Source organism: Corvus moneduloides, chromosome Z (genome assembly GCF_009650955.1).
Source record: "Corvus moneduloides isolate bCorMon1 chromosome Z, bCorMon1.pri, whole genome shotgun sequence".
In the NCBI taxonomy this organism is placed as follows: Eukaryota; Metazoa; Chordata; class Aves; order Passeriformes; family Corvidae; genus Corvus; species Corvus moneduloides.
In genome coordinates, this window is record NC_045511.1 from 3,532,274 (window position 1) to 3,558,676 (window position 26,403).

The window sequence follows — 26,403 nt, forward strand, 5'->3', positions numbered from 1 at the left end:
TCTGAGATCCAAGAACACTGGTAATGCCATTGCTCCCTCTTACTTTCTACCTCTGGTGAACTAACCTACTAATCTACTGCTTTCAACTTGATGTGCTAAAGGTCTTACACCTGCTACAGCGTTAAGTGCTTTGTGATCTCCAGGAGTGTACCAGTTTCATCTATTTGTGGACTTCTCCAGGTTAAGTGCCTGTCCTGTGATCCGTTTTGATCTAGAATGGGATATGATGACTCACACAGACCCTTTCAGTCAAACACCAGCCTAAAAGAAATTGCATTAACACCTTAACCTATAACACATACACAAGGTAGAGTTACAAGACTAAAAGCCTACATTATTTATACCACTGCTTTTTCTGTAAGTCACAAACTTTAAACTCAAGCCAGCAAAACCATCACAAAAACCTCTCGAATATACTTACAACAAAACTATTTTACTCATACTGACAAAATCAAAATCATTGAGATTTTGCTATTAAAAAATCTCTAAGTAAGTGGTACTTTCAAAGGCTATTTTAACTCACACACGAAATTACATTATTTTTACTTATATGACAGACTTAAATGCTACTTCTTCAAAGAATTTCTCCCTCTTCAAATTAACCAAAGGCCCTAAACTTGTATATAGCTTATCATGAAGGATTCATATGAAACAAAATTGAGCATTTGTAATCTTAGGTGTTAATATGAATATGTAAAAACCGTTTTTTTTCTTTGAAACTTAACAAACATAAAACCAACTAAAACTAAAAAATAAACTGAAAGGATTTCTCTTGATTGCAACAAGTTAACCAACACCCTTACACGGACACATGTATGGTGGGTTTATTTTTATTGTACTTTTGTACAGCTAATGTGTCCAGACAGCACTCACTGTTTCCACTGGTGTAAAGTATTCAATTACTTTAATATATATTTCGGTACAGTGGGCTGTATTGGTTCACAAGAACTTACACTACCATACAGCAGACCTATGCAAATAAGCATTGACACAAACAATTCTCACTTTTCACAAGAAAAAAAGATAATATATTCCCTTTGTTACAGTGAAAAGTTGAAAAACCAGGACCTTTGAAGACTTAGAACCATGAGGTATATTACACAAAACCCAAGATAAGCAAAATAGAGTGAATAGTGAACCACATTCAACATTGAAAATGAAAAAGAAAATATACTGAATTATACGCGCTTATGAATTAAGCATTCCTCGAACAGAACAAAATGAAAGCCCGGATTTCAGCTTCTACACTGGTGCTAACCAAGACTGCAGTAATCCTGTAGAGCAACCAAAAGTGGTGTTCACTCATTATAACAATTCAGTTACCAGCTGAGGTGCCCACAGCTAGCAGTGCACCTACCATTATTCACATATAAACCAACCCAAAGTAGCAGAAAGCTGGCAGCTACAGTGACAATAATTGCTCTTTTTAGTAAAATATTTGTTTAGCTCTTTTGTCAGTATATCAAATTAATACAGTGTATTATTGGCATTACCTAATTTTATCCAAATTTACATTAAGCCTGTACAAACTAGTATTTGCTGTTTCTAAAGAAAGAGTTACGTCATGTCTCAGAAAATAAATACATCACAGAATGAAGTCAAAACAAACGATGTTAGCTATGTTATCATATTTATTACGACTACTAACACGTTAGAAAATATATCATCTCTTCTAAGATCCTAGACAAAAAATACATTAAATAGAATTCAAATCACACTGCATTTTACTTCATCTTATCTTCCAAAATGGTGATGCACAAAGAAATTTTGTTACTATTAATGTTAAGCTCAGAAATATCATGTCAGTGAAAAGTTGGCTTTAAAACTAATAACAACCCTCAGTTGCTCTAGAAAGCATTTTGCATCAGTTTTGCTAAGCGGTCACATTAAATGTCACATACACCCCAAACATCAATGTAAGACATTTATGAATGTCTCAAAATTCAGTCAAAGCTTAAAAATACATGTCAATGACTCAAATGGAGCAATTTTATACTAAAAAAAAAAAAAAAGAAAATGTAATGCCTATAATAAAATATAATTATTCGACACAAGGATGTCATAAAAATATAAGTCTAATGGGCATTTACTTTGTTTTTACATGGAGGGATCTCTGTTATGCTTATGTGCACTTTGTTAGATTGTCATTAATGCCAGTTACATCAATCTACAAATATTAAACACTTGTTTTCCCCTTTTTCCAGATGCTACAGACCCTGACCTCCAGCTACAGCAGAACTATCTAGAATTAGTAGGAGTGCAAATGCATACCCTTGCAATTATATTGATCCCAGTTTAAGTTCTCTACTGACCCTCCAAACACTCAATTGAGCAGGGACAGCATGACCTTAGAACACTTCATTCTTTCAAGAGAAAAAAAGTCATGCTGAACTCAGCCTTTTATGACCATAAAAGGCATTCAAATTCTCAAAGACAACAAACAAGAGGTTTCAGATACAAGTCTCACTTCTTATTTTCCTCACTTTTAGCTGGAAGCTAGTGTTTTCTTGTTCTTAAATATAGAGACAAAAGAACAGAAACACCAGGAAAAAAAAAACCTTATTATCAAAGGTGTAAACGAGCAATTATTAAGTTGTTCATTATTTTTCACCCCACAGCTTCCACTGAAGCTATCATTAATATTTCTGTGAAAATATAGCTATCATTGCTAAGACAGTGGATATATGCCACATAAAGTAAGTTTGTATTTCATGGGAGGGATATGCCTTCACTAAAAAAATTCAAACACTACTTTCAGGAAATAATCAGATCTTGAAAGTCTTAACGTCAATTACAACTATTATAGCAATTATTACAACACACTTAAAAACATTTTTCCTTCTCCTAATTCCAAAGAAGCAGAGAGGACATACTTTGCTTAATTGAAAGCATAAATTTTATTATCTGGAATAGTCTGGAATTTTCACTTAAATATTTTCCTTTAGACCAGCAAGGTAGAGAAAAGCCATAAAATGCAGTACTAAGCCAAACAGAAACTTACTAATCTTAACAGAACCATAAGTCTTGAGGCAAAACAAAATTAAAATATATCATTATGGTTAGAAGACTGTAGCAAAGTAATACAAATAGTTTTCTTACCGTTAATTTATCAGCTGTTCTAAAGTCTATATATACTTAACTGCTTAAAAACTCTACTATTTCAGACAGTAATTTTATTATTAAACTATATCTAAAGTTATAAACTAAATATAATTCCATATTTATGTACAAGCAAATTCATTTTATCTGTAAGGCTTAGCTTTTCCCTAAGAATATTTCTAACATATTCACAGTATAATATATCACAGAAAATCCATATCTGTCCCACAGATCTTTGGATAGTAGCATTGCAAGATGGCAATTCATTCTGTTTAATGAGTCTATTCAATTTTATCCATATGTCCTCCAAATTCTGGTTTTTACAAATAGACTGTTCAATTGTCCACTTTGCTCTACAAAATGCATGCAGCTTTAGTCTTTCCAAATTATTTTGCAGTTCTTGAGATAAAGGACGAATCTTTTCTTTGAGTTTAGCACTAGGGAGAGAGACACTCCAAGACCTTTTCAATTTTTGTTTTCCATTAGGTGGTGGTTCTCCTTGATAGTCCAAGTTAATTGCTCTGTGAACAGCCTGTGCTTGGATTAAAGTTGGACCATGTTTCATGCTAGAGTGAAACTCAAGGAGATTTTTTGTGCAGTCATAATCAGGAGATCCTGCAACATATTCTGAAGGGGTAGAAAGTTGTTTCAATTCTTCCACTTCCTCACAAGAAATAACAGGTGCTTGCTTTTTTGGTTTGAGGGGAAGTCTGTGTAAATCACTTGGAAACCAGGGTGCAAATCTTGGTAATTGGCGAATGGGAAACTCCTTCACTGCTGCTTCTGCAAATTTCTGCAGTTTTATTAGATCCCTCTGATGTGGTCGATAGTGCAAGACCACTTCCATGCTTCAACAGTAGGAATCCAGTGACTCTTAGGAAAACAGTCTCTTGATTAGGATTCTCATATCTAGACTGAAACATCTTTTTTACAAGAATTTCCTTGCCCCATGACGCAAAGATCAGTGGAAAACAGGACCTAAAGCAGAAGTATTATAAAATAATAAGATACTACCATATTAAGACAAACATTGCTAGGATATTTTTCAAGAAAGAAACAGGGAATAAAAATACGTGAGATATATATCAGAACGTTCTATTTTATCTAGGCTGAACATTAGTGGCTGTATTCCATCATTACCAGTGTAACTTCAGTACACTGAACATTATCCACATGCACACTGTTTACTCAAAAGAGTCCCTTTCCAAGAGAATGCTTTTACTGTCACCATCTCATACCTGCCATCCATCACTATTCTTGTTATATTGTTGTGATGCATATTTAAAGACCCACAACTACTACTGCCTATTTTCTCAAATTTAGCAGACAATTTTTTTTTAAGTTCTCCTCCTACGTATCAGTATTTTAAGCCAGGGCACATTCTACTAGAACACTAGAAAACACACGTGTTACAGAAACCCTTCCTGAAATAGTACTGACTAATACAGTAGTTTTTAAAGTAAAAAGTTAAAAGGGAAGTGCTCTAGGCAAATTAAAGCTGCCTGTTTCCATTTTGTATCAGAACTACACATCCAGTTTTAGCCTCAAAGCTTCCAAGCACAACACGCAACTATGCTTTAATCCTTAAGGAACTGATAACTTCTTAATTTATTAGACTTTTGGAATAACTAAACAACTTATTAAGTCCTCAAATGCTTTATACTTTCATACAAAGATTATATTAAAGACATGGGCATGGTGAAGGAAGAACTACAAACACTGTTATGAAATGTAAGTAAAATAGGCACAGTGTTGCTCTCCTATTTCCTACCCTTCTCCCCCTTCCCTTGCCCCTGCAAGAAATTTGCAATCATTTAAGGCTTCCTGATGGAGAGCAGTAACATACAATGATATTAAAATAGTAAAATCTAGAATTGCCACTGTCAAGATTTTGTTTAATACAGTCACAATGCAAATAAATCCTCACACCTTCCCCACTTCGGCAAAATCTATGGCCTGGACACTGCATCAAATTCAAAACAAACCCAAGGATTGCACTGGTTTCTTATAAAAGCAAAATGATCCACCATAAAGCTTTTTGCTTCGAATTAATTACTATCAAAATGCACTTGTCAGCTGACGATGTTTCATGTTCTCAGGCTTTTGACTTTATTGTGTGTGTTTATGTATTTGAAAAGAGCTTGTTGAGCTTTGAATTATGGTTAACAGATTTTACTATCACATGCAGACACCATTAAAAACTTTGTCCAGGAGAGTTTTAAAATGAGAAGATGGTCTCTGAAATTACTCATACCTGTAGTATTTTACCCATCTGGGCGGCCTCACTGATCTAGAATGCTTGCAGAGCTGAGATTCTAACCAGCTCCTCATTACGTGTACATAACTAGCAGCATTTATGATTCAGAAATGATCACGTTTCTTCACAGGACTCTCTTGATTTCTACATTAATTTTGGAGGCATGCAACTGTATGCACAATTGTACACAGCTGTATTTTCACTATTTGTGATCCCTGAATCCAAGAGGTAAGCCTCGTAGTTGCACATTTAGCATGAGGTGAAAAGGGCAAAAACCATCCAAAAGGAAATCACGGAATGAATTTGGTTGGGAAAGACGTCTGAGAGCATGGAATCCAACGTAAGACCGAACACCACCTTGTCAAATAGACCATGGCATCAAGTGCCACGTCCAGTCTTTCCTCAAACACTTTCCAGGACGGTGACTCCACCACCTCCCTGGGCAGCCCATGCCAATGTCTAATCACCCTTCCTGTGAAGGAATCCCTCCTAGCGCACAACCTAAACCTCCCCTGACGCAGTTTAAGACTGTGTCCTGTCGTCCTGAAAAACAAACAAACAAAAGAGGCAGCAAAGGAATTTTAGCTAAACATCTTCTTGTAACTGAAGCCTTGTGCAAAGCACCGACACAGCCGGGCAGCCGCGCTTGAGCCCCTCACGCCAGGTGCACATCCTGTGGGGTGTGGGGCATGGTAGAACAGCCCCCACCGCTCCCTTAGCCCTCCGGCACCTCTCCCCGCGGGCCCCGAGCGCTGGGCCACTCCCTGCTCCACGTCCTAAACTGGGGGAAGAAACACCCTCGGCTGCCGATCAGACACGCTGTTTCCCCACCGGATCAGGGCCGGGCGGGCGGGAACCGGCGGGGCCGCGCTGTCGGTACCTTTCAGAGCCAGCAAATGCTCCTGCTTGGGCTGGTTGACATCCATGGCCGCTACCGCGCGGGATGGCCGGCGCAGCGGGAGGAGCCACGCAGAGCGCGGCGGCAACGGGCACGGCCGTCCCAGACTGCAACGCGGCGGGCGGGACTACAGCCCCCAGGGCTCCGCGGGCGGCTCGGGCGCAGCACCGCCTCCTCCACCTGCCAGCGCCGCGGCGGAGCACGATGGAAGTCGTAGTTCTGCGGTTCTGTAGTTTTGCAGTCCTGCGGAGCGGCGCCTGCACCCGGCGGGGTGGTGCCTGAGGCGGCGGCGGTTCCCCTCTCCTTCCTGCGGAGCCACGCTGCTCCGCCCTCCCCGAGATGGCGGCCCTGGCTATAAACAAGGCCGGGGCCGGGCCGGAGGGTGGCCGCGGGCCTGGGGCTGGCGGTCGCGGCCCGGCGGGCGCTACGGTGAAGGTGAGGTAGCGGCTCGGCCCAGCCCCTGTGGCGGGGCGGGTGGTGCCGACCGAGGACGGGGCGTGGGAGGCCTGTAGTACAGGAGGTATCCCCTGGGGTCCTGGCTCATGGATTGGTTTGGGGATTTTTTCTTTCTGAATGACCATCAGTTTTGCTTTTCGGTAATAGCTTGAGATGTTCCGGTCCGCAGCTGTTTGCTCCCACTAGCTTGGTGCTGCGTTTGTAGCTTGCTAAGTGGCTCACTTGGTATGACTGACGTGTTTATGGGCATCAGCTGCGAGGGGAAACTGCACGAGCCAACACTCTGCTCTGGCAGGGTCTTGCTCGCCTCTTTTCTTGCGAGGATGTTTCTGCTGGTTGTGCCTCTTGACCAGTAGGCTTGTCTTGTCGCGGTGTGTTAAATGAAGTGGGCAGGAACTAGTGGTGATCAGGCACGATGCTGAGGAATTAAAATATTCTGTTTGTGTCTACTTATTTATTTCCTTTTAAAAAAATCGGTAGCATGATCGTTAGTTGTGTGCATAAAGCAGAATTACTGACTCAGCTTATGTGCTGTGATTGCATGAATTTCTGTAAAATAAACTGTCATATGGCTTACTGCATGAAGTCTGCTTTTTATTTAGCTCAAAACCAAATGTGGTCTTTTTTGACTTACAGGTTCTTGAGTGTGGAGTCTGTGAAGATGTATTTTCTTTGCAAGGGGACAAAGTTCCCCGGCTGCTTTTGTGCGGCCATACTGTCTGCCATGACTGTCTTACCCGGCTTCCCCTTCACGGCAGAGCAGTTCGTTGTCCTTTTGATCGACAAGTTACTGAACTAGGTAAGAAAATACAAGTTTGACATTCTTGAAACCTCTCAGTCAAGGATATCTAGAAGATAATGCTAGGCATAGATTTTTAGTGCTGCACTTAGTGGTAGTATTTCCAAGTAATGAATGTTCAGTGTTCCTTTTCATTTATAGAAGTTCATACCAGTGTTAAACACTAGTAAAGTAGTTATCTTAGGAAAAGAAAGGAAATATTTTGCCTCTATGTTCTTGAGTCTTGGCTTGTGCACTTTATACCTTGAAGTCTTTTTGTACACCTATATTTACAAAGGGACAACTCTAATGTTTCTAAGGGCTCCTGAATGAGTATTAGTTTCCTATTGTCCTAAACACTAAACCTATGCAATTAAATAGCTTTTTTGACAGACATATTTGTCTGAATTCATGATGAAGTGACCTAGGGGGAAGGATCAGTGATAGCAAACCTGGTTTTTACTATGTTAGTTACTTCTATACATGCAATAATTGGTAGCAGCAGGCTATTAACAGGAATTTCCCTACTCTAAGAGTGTCTGCACATGGTATTTGAAAGAATAAGATGAATCTTTTTTCTTTCAGTGGAAGTTTTTTTTTAGGCAAAAGATGGCACAGGCACATAATTTCTTCAGAATAAGAATTACCTAGTCAACATGGGGATACAGAGAAGACAAGTTATCAGAGGAACCTGTAACAAAAAGAACTTGTTAATAGAACTGGCTCCAGCAGCTTTGAATAGCACTGGAGGAAAAAAAGAAAAACTGTTGAAAGGAGAATCTTTAGAAAAGGAAATCTCTAATCTGGTAAACCATAAAAAAAAAGTTTAAGTATCAAATTCACTTGATTTTGCAGTACAAGAATCTCCTAAATTGTAGACCAAGCTGCAAGGAATATTAAGGCACTCTGCAGGATGTTTTTGTGGAGATAGGAATCAGGAAAAGAAATATCAATCTCATTTGAAAGAGGGAGGTGGTAAAGTATGAGCATCATGAATGATTGCCGATCTAGGAGAGCGGTTAAAAGAGTAATGGTTTTTTTGACTTCTTACCTATGACTGCACAGCTGCACAAGATTTCTTAAACTATGCTTTTGGAGAGAGAATGTTAGAGCACAACGCTCAGTCCTGTTGTTACGAAACATTTTTGTCGAAGAGCACTGCTTTTTTTTATTGTGATAGGATACTTGTTGCTTCTTAGTTTTTATTGTGCAATTTTTCCCAGGCATCTGAAAGCATCCTATCATATTTTTTGGTGTGTTTCATGTTTGGTGAAAATGAAGCTTTACATAAACATGTACAGATTTTTTTTTTCATCTTTCTGAGGAGCTTTCTGAATGCAGTGAAATGTTATTAAACCTCCAAGTCTCCTGCAGTTAGGAAGAGGGATAAAAAGCTTCAGGTTCTTTTTATATTGAGTATAGTAGACTTACATCCTGCTGGATAACACTAGAAAGAGGAATGCACTGTGATCAACAGTTGCTCACAAAAGTAATAGGTAGAAAATCTTAGCAAAACAGCTTGAAAGTAAAAGTACTTCTGTGAATAAAAATGTTCTGCCTGGTGATCTGAGGCAGGGGGAGGTCATAGCTACTTTTAATCTTTCCATATCCAGCAGCCTTGAGAAATAATATTGCTTCTAGGATATAAAACCAGGATGTTTTGTCGAGTGAAGCTTGTCATGGCTCTCTTTGAGACATCTGTACATTTGTGACCTTGCTCTAATCACCTAGTAGTTGCTGCTATTGGTTAAATTTGCTGCACTTGTAGTTCTATTTTGTTCTAGAGCTTAGGAGCTGGGAGGGACAACATGGGGCCCAGGGGAACTTTTCATACTTCTCTCCCCTCCATTTGAAGATATGAGAAAGCAAGCTCCATGTTCACCCTATTGCCATTCTACCTTATAATTAATTTAATGAAATAATCCTCTCTAGTATCAGAGAGCTGTTTAGTACCTAAATTTTGATTATAGGACCACTGCCAAGAGAAAATTCTATTGAAAGAAAAGCTGTAAAATTAGGACATAAAGCTACCTGTGCTGAACACAGTTTCTTAGTCAGTAACTATGGATTTTATGGAGACTTTTAGTTGGTTATTTAACCTATGGTTACTTTTTTTCCTTTGCTCTTATTAGTAAAGCACTTAATATTATATTCTTCCAAGTTTCCTAAGTAATCTTGGGAACTTTCTGAAATAAATACTTTGGGATCTGTATATGGATAGATGTAGCTGTGTTTTTTGGAACTGAATTCTTGGTTTAAATTTACAGGGCTGTCTCTTCTTTCTGTATGTAACTGTATGTGAGGGCTGGGTTAGAAGTACTTTGTGAATCAGGATTTTTGGAAATACGTGTTCTACAACTGAAAATTGAGATGTTGTTTACATGCTTAGCAAAATTTTCTAATAGTTCATAAAATCTTATTACAAGAGAAAATATTTTGTAGTGAACAGATAGGACTAAAGCCTGCCAAATCATTCTGCATTGCAGAATAGACAAAACATTGATTTTTGTTGGGTATTTAAGAATTCTTTGATGAATTTGCCTGTGATTAATCTTCTAATGGAGAATTTTAAATGTACATGTTGAAGGTATGTGAAGTGTTGTCTTCAATTGGATTAACGTTTTTTAACCAAAAAGGTGCAATGGAAAAGTTCATTTGATTTTCAAAATTTTTAAATCGTAGGTTCTGGAGATTGTTGATTCAGACAGTTTATATGGGGAAAAATCCAATAAATGGTGTCTGTAGAAAAAGAGGCTGCTCTTAAAGCTTTTCCTCAGAGTATGTTTGGTTTGGAAGAAAAGACAAATAATTTCTTGCAAACTGCTTTCTCTTTTCCTATGTTGGATTACTAGGGGTTTTTTTTGGGGTTTTTTGTTTGTTTTTGTTTGGGGTTTTTTGGTTGGTTGGTTGGTTTTGGTTTTTTGTTTGGTTTTGTTTGTTTGTTTTTGGGGTTGGTGTGTCTGTTTGTTTCTGTTGGGTTCTGGGTTTTTTTTTTTAAATAAATATGCGGGCCAGGGAATTTTTAGGAAAAATGTGCTTATGTTGCAGCTTTGGAGTTTCTCTCTTACTACAGAGCTGAAATTATTTTCTATGATTAAGACTTGTTCACATAGATTTGCAGGTGATAGCATTCTTCATGCTGATTGGTGTTGCTTACATTTACACATGCCTTTGCTAGTGTCTGAGTGCCAAGATGAAACTTAAAAATACTGTGCAAGAAAATCCAGTTAACCATTCTCTCAAATCTGTTTATACATTTAGACAAAAGTTGTTCCTTTATTCCTTTCATTATTTATAATACTTCTGCAGTCAAGATTCATGCTTTGAAATTGATACTTATATTGTTTGCTGGAGTCAGTCTTAATATCTTCACTCTGTCACTATTTTGCTCCTGGCTGACACGTTTCCTGCTATTCATGTCTTACTCTTCTTTTGAGATGACAATCAGAATGTGTAATGATTTTTGTAATGGGCACAAACATGCTTTGTAGGCACAAGGATGAGATCACTAGACTCTTTTAAGTTTGTGATTGAAGCAGAATTTGAGGTAAAGTCCAAATGATTAAATGGATGTATTTATACAACTCATGTTTTAGTGATTTTAAATACAAGATAAACACTTGGTCAGATGTGTTGAAAATGTGTAGGTCAAGTACATAAAAATTTTATAGGTAAATTTAGACTAAAAAGGAGCAAAGTCCCCTTTTTGCAAATATGTAAACTTCATGATAGATACCAGTGAAATGAGACATGACTTTTTTATGAGAATGCATGCTTACGACAAGGTAGCCCAGCTAGCTGATCAAGGGAAGCCAGTTGATGTGATCTTTTTGGATTTCAATAAAACTTTCAATACTGTCTTTTACAGTGTCCTGCTGAACAAAATGTCCAGCTCACAGCTGGATAAACACATAATATGTTGGGTGAGCAACAGCCTCATGGGTGAGGCACAAAGGGTTACAGTGAATGGGGTGACATCAGACTGGGGACCTGTCACTGGAGGGGTTCCCCAGGGCTCCATCCTTGGCCCTGTGCTCTTCAACATCTTCATAGGTGACTTGGGTGCCTGATTGGGAGCTATATGAAGTTCCCAGATGATGCAAAACTGGGAGGAGCTGTTGACTCCCTTGAGGGCAGAGAAGTCCTGCAGAGAGACCTTGGCAAATTAGAGGACTGGGCAATCACCAATCACCAACCATGTGACATTCCACAGGGTAAAGTCCCAGATTCTGCACCTGGGATGGAGCAACCCTGGATGTACAGACAAACTGGGGAATGAGAGACTGGAGAGCAGTGCCATGGAAAGGGACCTGGGGGTCCTGGTGGATGGCAAGTTGAATGCAAGGCAGCAGTGCCCTGGCAGCCAGGAGTGCCTGGGGGGCATCAGGCACAGCATCGCCAGCTGGGCAAGGGAGGGGATTGTCCTGCTCTGCTCTGCACTGGGGCAGCCTCACCTCCAGTGCTGGGGGCAGCTTTGGGCGCCACAGGATAAGAAGGACAGTACTAGAGAGTGTCCAAGGGGGGGGCATGAAGATGGTGAAGGGCCTTGAGGGGAAGCCTTATGAGGAGCAGCTGAGGTCGCTTGGTCTGTTCAGCCTGGAGGAGACTGAGAGGAGACCTCACTGCAGTTACAACTGCTTCGTGAGGGGAAGAGGAGGGACAAACATTGATCTCTTATCTCTGGTGAGCGGTGACAGGACTGAGGGAATGGCCTGAACTTGTGTCAGGGGAGATTTAGGTTGGACATCAGGAAAAGTTTCTTCACCCAATGTTGGGCACTCGAAGAGGCTCCCCAGGGAAGTGGTCACAGCACCGAATCTGCCAGGGTTCAAGAAGTATTTGGAGTATGCTCTGGGGCGTACAATGTGGTTATTGGGAATGGCTTGTGCAGGGCTAGGAGTTGGACTCAGTGATCGTTGTGGGTCCCTTCCAACTCAGGATTATGTCGTGATTCTGTGTTTTACAGGATGCTTGCTGGTTATAAATTCTGTTTTACTAGATTAAAATTAGCATGTAAGCTTTGCTTGTTTTTTATCTGTGACCAAGATAGGCATGTTATACAATTGCTAGTGCTTGTATGAGCAAGTGTCATGATACATAATAGAAAGAATGTAAGAGAAGCATAAATTTGTTTCTCATGACAGCGTAGAGTTATGAACCAGAAAAGAAATTTAGATAGCTACAGACTTATCTTTTCTGATCTTGTTGCTTACAATTCAGTAAATTAGCTCTGTTTTGACTTTCCCTTCACTGCTAGACATGGAACAGAGCTAATGTGATTAAAATCAGATACAAGGTGTCCAGGGTTTTTAAAATAAATATTAAAACATGTGAAAGAAAAGACTTCTATAAGAAACTCTGTAGTGATTGAGTAGCTTCTTTCTCTCTCAGCCTTACCCAGTATTTGCCTTAAAGGCTTAGACAATGTTTGCTTAAAGACTAGGAGCTATAGTCTCTTCCTTAAGTAGGTTTACCCTTTTGGTGCGTGTGCATCCATTTATACTGGGCTATAAATGGCTATCTGGATTAGTGCATAATCTGAAAATAGGAGGTCCGTGTTAGTATCAGCAGTCATTACATTGGTGTGTTGTTAATGTATTTGTATGCTGTAGAACCTGAAGGTTGTGCACAGTCAGATTGCTGTGGGAAAGCACTAAACGCTGTAGAAGGGAACCACATAGCCACTTTTCAGTGCTTTGTTTTCTGAGAGTTAGTCTGTCTAGATACATATTGAGCAAATCCAGACTCTGTTACCAACTGTTTTGATGTAAATTATATTCTAGAAGTGGATATAGTGCTCTGTATTTCTTCAACTTGTAATAAGAGGTGACTCTTCTTTGCTCTGTGTTAAACAGTGATCTTGCTAGGGGTGCTCAAGCTAAAAAATTACTAAGCTCTGAAGTTAGAATATATCAAGGCAGATGACTTGCTGACGCTTAGTGTAATTGTGGAGGGACAAAACATACCTTCTGTAAACTCCTTCAAGATCTGTGGTAAATAAAAGTTAAAATATTTTGTTAGTTTGTTTTCAACTTACTTTGTGAAGTGCACTGATCTTAGATTGGGTGTTGGCAACGTAATGCTTCTCTGTAGCAGAGAAGGCTTCCACTGTGGAACTGATAACTGCAGAGGTCACTGATTTTAAAAGTGCTGACTCCTTGCTTTATACCTAACTTCAGAGTTACTAACCAGTGCTTTCATAGGCCCATTTATGGAAGCAGCAAATGCATGGTCTTTACTGTAAGCACATTTTTTTAAACAGGTTATCAGTGTTGTTTTATACCTGTTGAGGATGTTGGAAGATAGTTAAAAAATGCTCCCATTTATAGCTAGAGGAAAACAGTAGCATCCATTTATTGCCTGTAATCTTTCAGGCACATAACTTCTCAGTGGCCAAATTCAAAATAGAGTATTATGGGCTATAATTTAAACTGTGAGGAAGATGGACTATGGAAGAAAGTTTAATGAAGTTAAACTGGAAGCTACATAAAGCAGTGAGGTATCCAGTGTGGTTACTAACTGGATATTTCCCGTAACTACGTAGATGTTGTCTGTCTGGTCATTTAGAACTGCACTTTCACTCTAAACGATAAATCAAAATCTATGGAGTGTTTGATAAATCTCCATACTGAAGACAGAAGACTTACTGTCTGTAAAGGATCAGCGAGATGACACTGAATTCCAGAAGGATGAAGGGTACATACTCCTACCAGACTGCCACAGGGCAGCATAATTCAGGAAAACAACATGGGACAACTCTACAATTCAAGTAGTCTGGGCTCTCTGGGAAAACATGTGGGAATACTGTTTTCATTCGTTCGTATAGATAGCTGGTGTGTAGTGTGCACAAACTGAAACACAGAAGTTTTGTCTGCATATAAGGAAACAATTTTGAATGTAAGAGTAAGAAAGCTATGCCACAGGTTGCCCAGAGAGGTGATAGCATCTCTGTCCTTAGAGATCTTCAAAAGATGCCTGAGAGTGGTCCTGGGCAACCAGCTCTAGGTGACTTTGGCAAAGTGATGTCAAGAGGACCCTCCCAACTGCAACAATTTCGTGATTTTGCTATGGCTAAAAAGTAATGATTCAGTGCTCAGAGATGATGCTTGATCTCTTGAGCCACCTTTTCCTTGCAAGAGAGAAAATGTCATTAAGTTTATGACAATTATGCTGAAAAAACGTCAAGGGATGATAATTCCTTGAAGAAGCAACCACTAAGATTCTCTCATATGCCATGTGGCCTATACAGATACCTTTAGCAGCAGTTATTGGGATGCAGTTCTGATTTTGGTTCTCATGTCATTGCTTCATGTTAACTTCTACAAAATCAGGATCATAGAGGAGTAGACATGGATTTCTGCTTTGCTCTATGGAGTATGAGTGATCTTTCTTTTTATCAAATAGTGTAGTACATTGGGTTTTCTTTATGAATATTGTTTTAACTCAGGTTTTGCTGGAATGCTGCAATAGGTGTTGCATTTTGTGATTCAGGGAATAAGGTTTGTCAGTAGGGAATTCTTCATGGCTTCCATTAGTACAGTAGAAATGTTCACTGTACCTCTGAAAATAATAATTATTATGGTACACAGTGTTTGTGTGTTCCTTGTATTCTTTAGTTGTTAGCTATTGCAAATTAATTTACAACTATTTTTACTGAGTTTCTCTAAATTTTTAATAATCTTGGCATCTTTTAAGTAGGGAAAATGTGCATAAGTATTAAATAGCTCAATGATCAAAGGAAGGAAGAGGATGGAGTGAGCTTGCAGAAAAAATGTTAGTTGTATCTCACTTTGTTAATATTAATGTAGTTGATGTGGTCTTAATGTTTGTCAGAACCTCAACTGTAGTTTGTATAATTTCTCAAAATTGTATGTTGAGATTTGTGTTCCTCTCCTCCCCTTTGTTTAACTCTTTGTCAAAAATAGGAGATTCTGGTGTCTGGGGATTGAAAAAGAACTTTGCTTTGTTGGAACTCTTGGAACGGTTGCAGAATGGACCTGCTGGGCAGTATGGGACAGCTGAAGAAGGCATTGGTCTCTCTGGAGAGGTACTGAGTTTTAAACAAAAGACAAAAAAAATTGTTATGTTTGCTAGAAGGTATCTCTAAAAAGGAAAAAAAATGAAAATCAGTTCTTTGCCAAATGTAATTTCACCAATAATACTATTCATTTCTTCTAGTATCTAGTACTAAGGCTTCAGTTAATTACTTCATAATTAAATGCTAATTTAAGCAGAAAATAAACAGGTATTAGTAAGTATGCATACTATTTCCCCCTTTTTTTTAATGCCTTTAGGATTTTTAGAAAAGGTTACTCATTTTGATATTTTAGTTACAGTGGTATAAGCACAGTTTTCTAAAACTCTTTAGGAATTCATCCTAAAGACTTCAGCTCTTCTTGTCAGTAGTTGCCTTTTAGTCATTTTATTATATCATGTAGTACTTCATTATCAAAACTAGCTGCTTTTATCATCTCAGTATTAAGAGCTGGTGTGCAAAATATCTTGCAGTACCATTCTAGATGTAGATAACTTTCCTAAGTGTTTATTTGACCATTGGTATTCTGGTTTTCTGTAACCACTTCTCTGTTCTGTAATGACTGCTTTGGAGGAAATTCCTGGAGCCAGATTTATTTTCTCCTCCAAAACTTTACAACTTGCACTGAAGCTTGGATTTATAAAATCACTGAACACTATAACCTTTTGTTTTTTATAAGTTTATTGAAAACTTGAAATGAAGTTTCAGAGTAGTCCAAATATTTATTAGTGTATAACTTTTAAAGAAATCTTACATTGTTGACAAGTCTTCTGATTTTTCCTCCGTTATTTGGATTATGTGTTAACTACTTCAGTTTTGCCTGTTTTTTGTTGTTAGAGTATCATTCGTTGCGATGAAGATGAAGCCCATGTTGCATCTGTGTATTGCACTGTTTGTGCCACTCACCTGTGTGCAGACTGTTCCCAGCTTACTCATTCTACTAAGACTCTAGCGAAGCACAGGCGTGTACCTCTTGCTGATAAGCCTCATGAGAAGACGATGTGCTCCCAACACCAAGTGCATGCCATTGAGTTTGTTTGTTTAGAAGAGGGCTGTCAGGCGAGTCCTCTCATGTGTTGTGTCTGCAAAGAGTATGGGAAGCATCAAGGTCATAAGGTACTGCTAGTAATTAATTTCTAGTCATGCCGTGGGGTGGCTTGCATAATTATTTATCCAATTAAAGTACAAAAGGTTGTCAAGAAAGGAGGGTAGACTCTTGATGTGTCTTCATCCCATTCTTTCATTTTCCCTTCATGTCAGATAGTTGCCATGGTAAGATGAAGAAAAAAACTTAGAACTCAGTGAGTTACTAATGTGTGTATATATATGAAGAACAGTCCCTTTATCTGCTGCTTTTCTGAACTTCTCATAATATTGAGCCATCAGTTTTAAAAGCTGTTTTCATAATGCAGACACTATGTACACATCACATCACTGGTGCAATCTAACCATCCTTCTTTTTTTATAATAAATTATGATAAACAGGCAAGTTTTTGTTTACTTGTGTAATTGCTAGATGTCTGAGTTAATTTCAGCATAATTTCTAAGTCCTGATTGTATATTTAAATTGCAAGATGGTTTTAAGTTCTTATTTGGCTTTCCTGTATATATATATGTGAATATATGCCCATATACTTGCACATGTATATTAAATATGTAGTAAAATAGAAAAGATTATTAAGGAAGATAGTTATGATTGATATTTAATATGTTGCTTTTAATTAATAGCACTCCATCTTAGAACCAGAAGCAAACCAGATTCGTGCATCCATTTTAGACATGGCTCACTGTATAAGAACTTTCACAGAAGAAATCTCAGATTATTCCAGAAAACTAGTTGGAATTGTTCAGCATATAGAAGGAGGAGAACAAATAGTTGAAGATGGAGTTGGAATGGCCCATACTGAACATGTATGCTTTTTAAAAATTTTTATTTCCCTCACGTGCATAGATTATTTGCTTTTTGGTAATAACTAGGATAAGGAATTTCTTTGAAAATTATGCACAGGTTTTCTAGAACAAGACTTAAAGTTCTTTTATCTAGCAAGTCAGTATTGTGGCTTAGTTCAGCAGATAGGTGGGAACTTGTGTGTTACAATGTTTTTAGGCTACATGAAAATATGGAGGCAGTGGGAAAAGTTGTATAACTGCTAGTGTACAGATTGTGTATGCTCTCAGGTGGTATGGTACTACTGTTTTCCCTGGTCTTTTTTAGTAAGGTGTCTATACATGCAAACGAGCTACTTGATTATAGGAGTAACTTCTTGAATGGTCTTGGTATTATACAGAAAGTCTTACCAGCCCTAGCTGGGACTTGAACTGTGATGTAGCCAAGCAGATGCGAAAATAAATTAGAATCTGGAATAAAATCTAAGATGTGATTCTGGAGTCAACTGGTGTCCTTAATCTCTTGGATCTTCTTGCTGCAACACTCTAGGTACCAGGAACTGCAGAGAATGCTCGCTCATGTGTCCGAGCCTATTTTTCTGATCTTCATGAAACCCTTTGTCGTCAGGAGGAAATGGCTCTAAGTGTTGTTGATGCTCACGTGAGAGAGAAGTTGATTTGGCTAAGGCAACAGCAAGAAGACATGACCATTCTCCTGTCACAGGTTTCAACGGCTTGCCTTCACTGTGAAAAGACTTTACAACAGGTAGGCTGGCAAATGAGCTGCAGTGTATGGCAATATACATGGAGCTACAAATTAAGTTTAGACTACAAAAAACCAGGGTAGATGGTACTCTGCATTATTTTCTTAAAAGATTAAAACAATCATGACATAACATGAGATTTAAGTATTCATTGCAAGGGAGTGTTAGACAAAGATAATCAGTACAAAAGTGTAGACTCCTCCAGTTGCTGGAAACCCTGTGGCATGACTTTTCTGGAGTAAGTTCTGGTATTTGTGAGTTTAGTGGAAGGACAAGACAAGACTGAAGCAAAAAAAAAACCCTACAGAATTTATCGGAAGGATTTTGCAGTTGCAATTACAAGTATAGATGTTTGAAGCTGGTAGTCATACATGGCTGGTAGGAGAAAATGTTTTGGGATTAAATCTCTTCCAGTAGTGCTTGTAACATGGGTAATTCAACATCTTAAATGTATGAAGAAAGTGGCTGTGTGAGAGTATCTGACTGATCCCTTATTCATTCAGTTTAATTATTGGAAAAAGTAAATAGTATGTGTAGCAAATAGTAAACCAAGTGTGAGAAGCTACTTCATGAATGTGTTATTTGTACTTCTTCTTTCCAGATTTGTTTAGAGCTTGTGTTTTGTTGCTTAGTCAGATTTAGCTATACAAATGTTCTGATTATGAATGGGTGGATACTAATATTTTCCTCTTAAGTGTGTTGCTGTATACTGCAAAGTACTTGCTCTATTCCATCTGTTGGAATCATATAGGAAAAAGATAAATATTCTTTGTGTTACATTGTTATTGTTTCTCATAATTTCTCATAATTTGTATGGCTTGTAAAGAAAGTTTGTTGGTTTTTATCTTTAACCTGCAGAACTGTTTAGTTTCTATTAGTGTTAAGGAAAAATGTTAAGATACTCATATTTGTATTGCAATTTAAAATAAATCTATTTTGTAAATGTTAGTTTATTGAAGTAGAGTATTTCTGTTTAAAATGTCTTCTTTCTAGCAATCATATCTATATTTTATTTGGGGTTTTTTAAAGTAAATCGCTAAAGGAAAGGCATACTTCTGGTTTTTTTGTTTGTTTAGGATGACTGCAGAGTAGTGTTGGCCAAACAGGAAATTACAAGATTGCTAGAGACATTACAGAAACAGCAGCAACAGTTTACAGAACTTGCAGATCATGTACAGCTGGATGCTAGCATACCTGTCACTTTTACAAAGGTATTCTTAATCTCATGGAAGTACAGCTATTGACTTTATGATGTCCCAAATCTAATTTAAAATAAAGCAGGAATAACGTATGTACATTATGATGCTGTATCTGTTGCAACAAGTTGAAGCAATTCAGTATCAGTTTGAGCCACAGTGTCTTATCACAGCATGAGTGCAATGTGGTATTAGAGCAACAAACCACTGTGCTGTTATAATTAGGGCGAGAAATGTTCATTTGACATTGACCACATCAGTAACTTTTTGCTTTTTAACATGTTGGATAGCATTTGTGAGTTCTAGAAACACCTTTCTTTGGAAACATACCTGATTATTTCCTGACAATTCCTCACCTATTTTAAATGTAATACTACTATTATAACTTTCAGTTTATAATGTTAAATATTTCTTTCAGTTCATTAAACGGTCAGTTGTTTTGCAGTTGCTTCATATTCACTGAGAGCTTAGCTTAGACGTGGTTCATCTTCTAAGTAGGTTTGAGTTTTATTGCTTCAATATAATTTCAGTACCACTTTCTTTGAAAGGAATGAAATTATTCAAAGTTTGATAACGGTACTTCTATTTGTTGTGTATATATATGGTATTTATTATTGAAGATAGTTTCTCATAGGCAAGTAAATAAGTTTGAAACTCAAGGAACAAGAAGTACTTTGATATATGATTTTTTGTGGTTCTGAATGGGTGAAAGAGGAAGAGGATCTATTGCTGCTGAGACAAAAATGAGGACTCAACGGTAGTTGTTGAAGCATTTACTGTAAGGAAATGAATGCTTCCATGGGGATTCTATGTCAGTTCTTGTTGACTTAAGAAATTAAATCTTCAAAATAATTTATTTTGTAACTTCAGTATAGTTGCATTAACATGGAAATACAAAATTTTCACTTCTGCCAGTCTCTTTCCCATTCACCAGAGACCAGAGCTGCTAGGGCCAGGGAAACCTCTTTTGCAAACGCTCATTATTCCGTGAAGCAGTAATTACAGAGAATTCTAATTAATTGCCACAAACAATTCCTCACATGGTTTCAGCCAAGAACGATGAAAGAATTGAAATTTTATCAAATATAGACATACTATAATGAAACTGGCTGACTTTCTAAAAGACATGTAGAAGATTCAGGTAGAAGTTACAGGTTCATGAACTACAGAGTATTGGATATTTTTTGTTTCTTTTATTGCTGGAAGTGATTGATGATTGTGCCTTGTACTTTTGGAGATCATCCATTTAATCATTTTAGAAATGGTGATAAAATATGTGTTTTAAACATAAGGGTTTTCTAGATTGAATTTCCTAGATTTGCTGTTGTTTTATGTATGCTGTTTCTTCCAGGACAACAGGGTACATATTGGACCAAAAATGGAAATTCGGGTTGTTACTTTAGGATTAGATGGAGCTGGCAAAACAACTATTTTGTTTAAGTTAAAGCAAGATGAATTCATGCAGCCAATTCCAACAATAGGTTAGTAGCTACAATTTAAATGTAATGACTTTCCCGAATGTATGATTTATCTACTGATTTTGGTTATTTTATGTTCATACAGAGTAGGACTGTAAAACTTAAATATTTTTATTCCAGGTTTTAACGTTGAAACAGTAGAATACAAGAATTTAAAGTTTACTATTTGGGATGTAGGAGGAAAACACAAATTGAGGCCTTTGTGGAAACATTATTATCTCAATACGCAAGGTAATACTGATACAACTCTTCAACTGCATTTTGTCTTCTAGCTTGTGTTTCAGAGCCAGAAAGATTATTAATAGAAATAATTTATGACAGTAGAAAGTTGTTCATCTAATGCAAAGTACAGCTGTTAGGTTCATGAGCTAATAAATTTTAATCCAGTTGGTCATAGTGTCTACTGCATGATAAAGATGCATTCTCCATAAATCCATCAGACAGTTCATGGAGCCAAACAAAATTAGAACCTCTGTTAAATTGGTTCTAGCTGACAACAGACAAGGTACAGCGTTCCAAAGTCTGCATAGTGAGAAGCGGTACTTGCCAGGTATGAAATACAAATAGCACTTGAAAATACTCAGCTTTTAGGAGCCTTTAGGTAGCAACTTAAAAAATTCTACAAAGTTCTGTAACTTTTGACTTGGTATTGCAGTGTAGTATCTGATTATAGACTAGATTACTGATTCTGAAAACATTGATATATATAGTGCCAACTTAAAAATTCATGTTGTCCTTTTTTAAATCCTCCATAGGTTTTTTCCAGTTCAGAAAGAAGTTCCTCTTGATTAATTAATTCACAATTACTTGAAATACTTAGGAATTACAAAGACCAGCTCATGTGCTCTTTGTACATTATTTCAGCCTTAAATGCAAACTTTAACATTTTAAATTACTCATCTTTTCAAACTCCTAAAAATTGTATTTTGGGATTTCTGTTATCCGCTTAAAACATACTGTGTAAAGTAGTGTGGAATCATGCCTGCCTTGAGGGATTTTATGTTGGACAGAAAGCTAGACAGTTACCCTGGTAAATAACTGTAGTCGGTTTTATTTAGTTTTGGTGTTGGGGTTTTTTCATTGCAAAATCCTTGATTTTAAATTCTGTCCTCTGGCTCTGCCCCCTTGACTTTCCAGTCTTTCTGGCATCTTATTAACTCTCTCTAGTGGATAGTAAAATCTAATGCTGCTGTGTTGGGTCCATGGCCATCTTCTCTGGATTGTGTAGTCTGTAGTTGAAGCAAGCTATGCTGATTTGGCTGAACCTGTGAGTATTACAGCCCATTAAGGGGAACTGAAACAGTCATATGGGAGTTAATGGAGTATAAATGGATCAAGAAATGGTTTAAACTGAGATGCTTAATCCACACATAGTAAATCTGGTTTTAGACCAAAGTAGTTAAAATATCATGGCCTTTATATTAGACTAGGAAAAAAAATCAGATATTTTTTTCCCTATTTTAGGATGAATTCTAGATTTCTATTTAAAATATAAAAGTATGTAAGGAATTTCTCAGTCATCCTGGATTTAAAATTGAAGTTGCATACTGCTGAGAAACTTCACTTAAGAAGCTTCTAGAAAAAAGGAATTGTGTAAGTTGAAAGCTAATTTTTCAGAGTTTGTATTTGAATGTGGGTAAAACATTTCTCTTCTTCTTTCATAGCGGTGGTGTTTGTTGTTGATAGCAGTCACAGAGACAGGGTCAGTGAAGCATACAGTGAACTTGCAAAATTGTTAACAGAGAAGGAATTGCGGGATGCCTTGCTCTTGATCTTTGCTAATAAACAGGTACTTGTGATTTGGTTTTACTCTTTTCCTCAGCTTGTCTATCAAATTCCAACCTTCTGAACCCACTGTTGTTGGTAGGGAGCGCTAATGTGGAAAGCATGAAATGTAGATGTTTTCCTTATGTATAATGCTGATCAAATGTTGGTGCTAAGAGTGCTTAGTAGACTGAACAACCAGGGGTTTTTTATGGTAACAAGTAGTAAATGCTTAGCTGTTTGATTTCTCTTTTGTGTTTGAAGAGCCTTTATGTGATCTGTAGCTTCAGTCTAAGCCAATAAAATGGCTTCAAACATACAGAAGAATAATTGAGTCTTTGTATTTGATTCTGTTGCAGGATGTAGCAGGTGCTCTGTCAGTGGAAGAAATCACAGAGCTGTTGAGTCTCCACAAACTCTGCTGTGGCCGTAGCTGGTATATTCAAGGTTGTGATGCCCGAAGTGGTACAGGACTTTATGATGGATTGGACTGGCTTTCAAGGCAGCTAGTGGCTGCTGGTGTCCTGGATGTGGCTTAACTTTCCGTCAGCTGGAATTTAATGTTGTAGTTCATGGTTTTGTTTTGTTTGCACGATTTAGGGTGTTGTCACCAGGTCTTCCCTCTGAGAAGGGGACTTAAATATTAAGTTGGTGGTTACAGAAAAATACAAACCTTTGTCCTAGATAGTATAATTGGTTCACTATACTTGTGTCATTATAGTGTTTTTGAAACTTGATACATTTACATGTAGTGGGAATGGAAGAGTGTTACAAGGATGCCTTGAAATTCCTTTTGGTGATATTGTTACAATTTAAATTTTTTCCTTGATAAAATATGCATTGGATTTCATATAATAATTATAATGAGGTTACAGTAGTTAATTGGTGTTACAAAAATTCTGAATGGTTTATAAATACTTTCCCATTAAGCTGTTTCAAAATCCATCTCAAGTTTATTAGTAATAGTCAGCTCTATTAGAAATAAATGGTGCTACTCTTTAATATCTAAAGAATCCATAGATCTAAAGATGACATTGAAACTTAAATGCAGCTACACCATGTAAAGAAAATGCTTCCCTTATTATTTATTACCCTCCTTGTTCGTTACAGGAACACAGCATAACTGCACAAAGAAAACTCAGAATGGAGAAAAGTGTTGCAGAGTGAAGGGGCTGTGTCATTGTTTAGCAACTTGTTTTATGTTTTGGGGGCAGGGGCTAGTTGGGTTTTTCATGCTGAATTATTTATGGACATACTACAGTGATACTGAGGTGAAAGTGTTTTGTGCATACTTGGGGACAAAATCTGCCTTTAGAGATTAAGTTTACTCCTCAAGAAGTCAAATTAAATTTAAAAAAAAAACTTCTTAAAGAAGTAGTGTGGTATAATATCCAGCTATGTGCTTTTATGTAGAAGTCCTGCTTCCAGATTAAGGTAATGGCCTTAAAGTATTCAATAATGCAATGTAAAACCAGTGTACACTAATTATAAGTCTTACTTTAGAAGGGTAGATGGTAAAATGTGATACAAACCTTCCATAATTAGATTCTCAATTTTTACTTTATCTTCTACATGAAACTGTCAACAATGCCTCTATTTTTGAAGATTACTCGTTCACAAACCCATGAAATACGGGTGTAGTGCTGTTTAAATTTAGAGAAGGTTGCAATGACTTAGTGATCTCTTTTTGTACTGGACATGCAACTCTGCTAACAATTTTATGTGTCTGGTATGCACACCAGAATCTTCTGCCCTTCTCTTTAAGTCCATGGCCACTGCCAATTGAAGAAGCTGTGCCATGGATCCTCTTCGTGTTGGTAGAGGACCTACAATGAGTGTGAGCAGTAGATCAGAACTCTGTATCATGACTTTTCTTATTGGAGTAGAGGTGAATCAGAAGAACTAGATAGTGCAAGTGAACAGTGTTGTTTCACAGATGTGGAGATGTTTTTGCCACACTGAAAAGTGTTTACCTGTGAGAGCTCTGAACCTCACCTAGCAAAGAAAGTGTACCCCTTTATCTGTGGCTTTGCTTTCATTGTATTATTAGGAATTTTATGCTGTTTTCCTACTACATACCTTAGGTAAAGCCAAGAATGTATAAACAATTTAGTACATTTGCACTTCTCTTCTAGAGGAAGCAGTTAATGTAACTACTTCCTCATAATGACATTTGTAGTATTCTTATAACCTAAATTTCATTAAGTTATGTTAAATGCAGCTTCAGATTCAGCAAGTCTGAAAACTTGAATAATACCTGAAGGAACACTAAGCTTTAAAGTCGTTCAGTGTTTGTGAAGTGGTCTTTAATGCCTACACATGTATATAGGTACTGAGATACAGGGTATACTCTTTCTTTAGATAACCTGATAAATTTGGAAATTGTTTATAATAGAACGAAAGGTGGGGTTTTTGCATGTACCAAACTTAAAATTGTTCATCCTTCCCAGGCTGTAACTTCTTGCGCAATACACTGTTGGTGGCTGTGACTTGAGCATCTCCTTAGCCTGTTCTGCAGAGCAACCCCTCACCTAGTTAGGGCTGACTGTCCCTTCACAGCTCTTTTTGAAATATGAACAAGTTCTGCTAAGTATGGTAGATACCTTTTCCTGTAATATTTTTAACAGACGACATGCATTCTTTAGAAAAATCCCGATCTAGTTTTATTTTAGCTGGCTTAGGCTTCAGTTACATATGCTGCTCAGTATGGTTCTACTTCAAAATGTTCGAGGTGACTAGTTTGTATTTTATGTAACATTAAATTTGAGGGCAGAGGAACAATTCTCACTTACGCATATTTTTGAGTACAAGTGATTGCTTGTGACACATGGAATGCTACCATGAAAGTGTTTTAAAATTGAATTTATTTAAGATGACTTGAAGTAAATGTGGAGGTGTTGCATTCGTCTGTGAACTTTCCAGTGTAAAGAGTACACGAAGAGGTTTATTGATATTATACATTAATACAACATATAAACTGCTTCAATTATAAATTTGAGCTTGTTTCATTGGTTTTACTGAACTTTAGTTTTTAGTGTACTGACTTATGCAATATGTAATTGGAATATTTCCTCAACTAGAACTCACTAAAGCATTGCTAACCGTTTGGAAAGACTGAATAACTTTTCAAAGGATTTTGACGTAATTTTGAAATTGAGTAAATGCAACATCTGGTGACTGTGTTGTGGCTTTCTTTATAGAACTTCATCTCAAAAATAGTATGTCTAGGTTAACTGAAAAGTCATGTTTTATCACTGATTCTGTATTCTACCTTCAAAATTGTGGACCATGAGGGTCTAGTTCCAAGAGTGTTGAGTAGATGTGGATGTTACATAAAGATTCCTTTAAAGAAAGGGCTCTTTTAGTAGAAACAATTTGTGAGCTGCTGCAATTTGCATTGCCCAGAAAATAATTTCTTTTCAATAAAAGTATGTAAAAGCTTGAGAACTAATTTTAATTATCTTGTCTTTTTGTTTTCATTTTTTTTATGGTCATCTCAGAATAGAGGTGTGCTACATTTAGCGTCCTACAGAATTTTTCTAACTGATCCTTTATCTCACTAAAGATAAACTTCCTTGTGGTAGCAGGAACTTCAGAGGGAATGAATTTGATTATCATGCATCATATCTCAATTCATAAATGAAGTTACCAGAATGGTAAACTCCCAAGTCTTCTATGAGTGCAGTGGTGTTATGTGAACATAAAGCAGCCATGATCAGTGTTAGTGTTTGTAGAGTAAACATAGTTTAGCATAGTAACAGGACCCTTTCAAGCCAGATTCACAACAGCTT

General features: G+C 37.3%; 3 protein-coding genes across 9 annotated transcripts in view; 1 reads left to right on the top strand and 2 right to left on the bottom strand.

Moving 5' to 3' along the window:
* The window catches only part of TRAPPC13 (trafficking protein particle complex 13), a 25,625-nt gene extending 19,288 nt beyond the window's left edge, over positions 1–6,337 (bottom strand). For all 4 annotated transcript variants that reach the window (XM_032095724.1, XM_032095723.1, XM_032095726.1 and 1 more), the window contains exon 1: positions 6,237–6,337. In XM_032095724.1, the coding sequence (XP_031951615.1) occupies positions 6,237–6,282 (46 nt within the window). In that variant the 5' untranslated portion in view covers positions 6,283–6,337. The remainder of the gene's footprint in view (positions 1–6,236) is intronic.
* On the bottom strand, positions 807–6,333 carry SHLD3 (shieldin complex subunit 3). 2 transcript variants are annotated; one of them, XM_032095731.1, is made up of 2 exons: positions 5,354–6,202; positions 807–4,077 (listed from the first exon to the last, which is right to left on the bottom strand). In XM_032095731.1, the coding sequence occupies exon 2, from the start codon at positions 3,944–3,946 to the stop codon at positions 3,197–3,199; it is 750 nt and encodes a 249-aa protein (XP_031951622.1). In that variant the 5' UTR covers positions 3,947–4,077; positions 5,354–6,202; the 3' UTR covers positions 807–3,196. The 2 variants fall into 2 exon arrangements, with proteins under 2 accessions (XP_031951622.1, XP_031951621.1); XM_032095730.1 differs by lacking the exon at positions 5,354–6,202 and adding an exon at positions 6,237–6,333 and having other exon boundaries at positions 1,614–4,077.
* A 156-nt stretch (positions 6,338–6,493) lies between the features above and the next one.
* TRIM23 (tripartite motif containing 23) lies at positions 6,494–26,069 on the top strand. Of its 3 annotated transcripts, none has more exons than XM_032095720.1 (11): positions 6,494–6,689; positions 7,347–7,509; positions 15,414–15,535; positions 16,361–16,639; positions 17,252–17,434; positions 17,961–18,176; positions 19,251–19,385; positions 20,722–20,851; positions 20,969–21,079; positions 22,513–22,637; positions 22,972–26,069. In XM_032095720.1, the coding sequence occupies exons 1-11, from the start codon at positions 6,594–6,596 to the stop codon at positions 23,149–23,151; spliced, it is 1,740 nt and encodes a 579-aa protein (XP_031951611.1). In that variant the 5' UTR covers positions 6,494–6,593; the 3' UTR covers positions 23,152–26,069. The 3 variants fall into 3 exon arrangements, with proteins under 3 accessions (XP_031951611.1, XP_031951613.1, XP_031951612.1); XM_032095721.1 differs by lacking the exon at positions 6,494–6,689 and adding an exon at positions 6,782–6,850; XM_032095722.1 differs by lacking the exon at positions 16,361–16,639.
* The last annotated feature ends 334 nt before the right edge of the window (positions 26,070–26,403 follow it).

Coding starts and splice junctions, on each gene's coding strand:
- SHLD3 (XM_032095731.1), bottom strand. CDS start 3,946: ATGGAAGTGGTCTTGCACTATCGACCACATCAGAGGGATCTAATAAAA.
- TRIM23 (XM_032095720.1), top strand. CDS start 6,594: ATGGCGGCCCTGGCTATAAACAAGGCCGGGGCCGGGCCGGAGGGTGGC. Junction 6,690..7,346: donor CGGCGGGCGCTACGGTGAAG/GTGAGGTAGCGG, acceptor TTTGACTTACAG/GTTCTTGAGTGTGGAGTCTG. Junction 18,177..19,250: donor GTGAAAAGACTTTACAACAG/GTAGGCTGGCAA, acceptor TTGTTTGTTTAG/GATGACTGCAGAGTAGTGTT.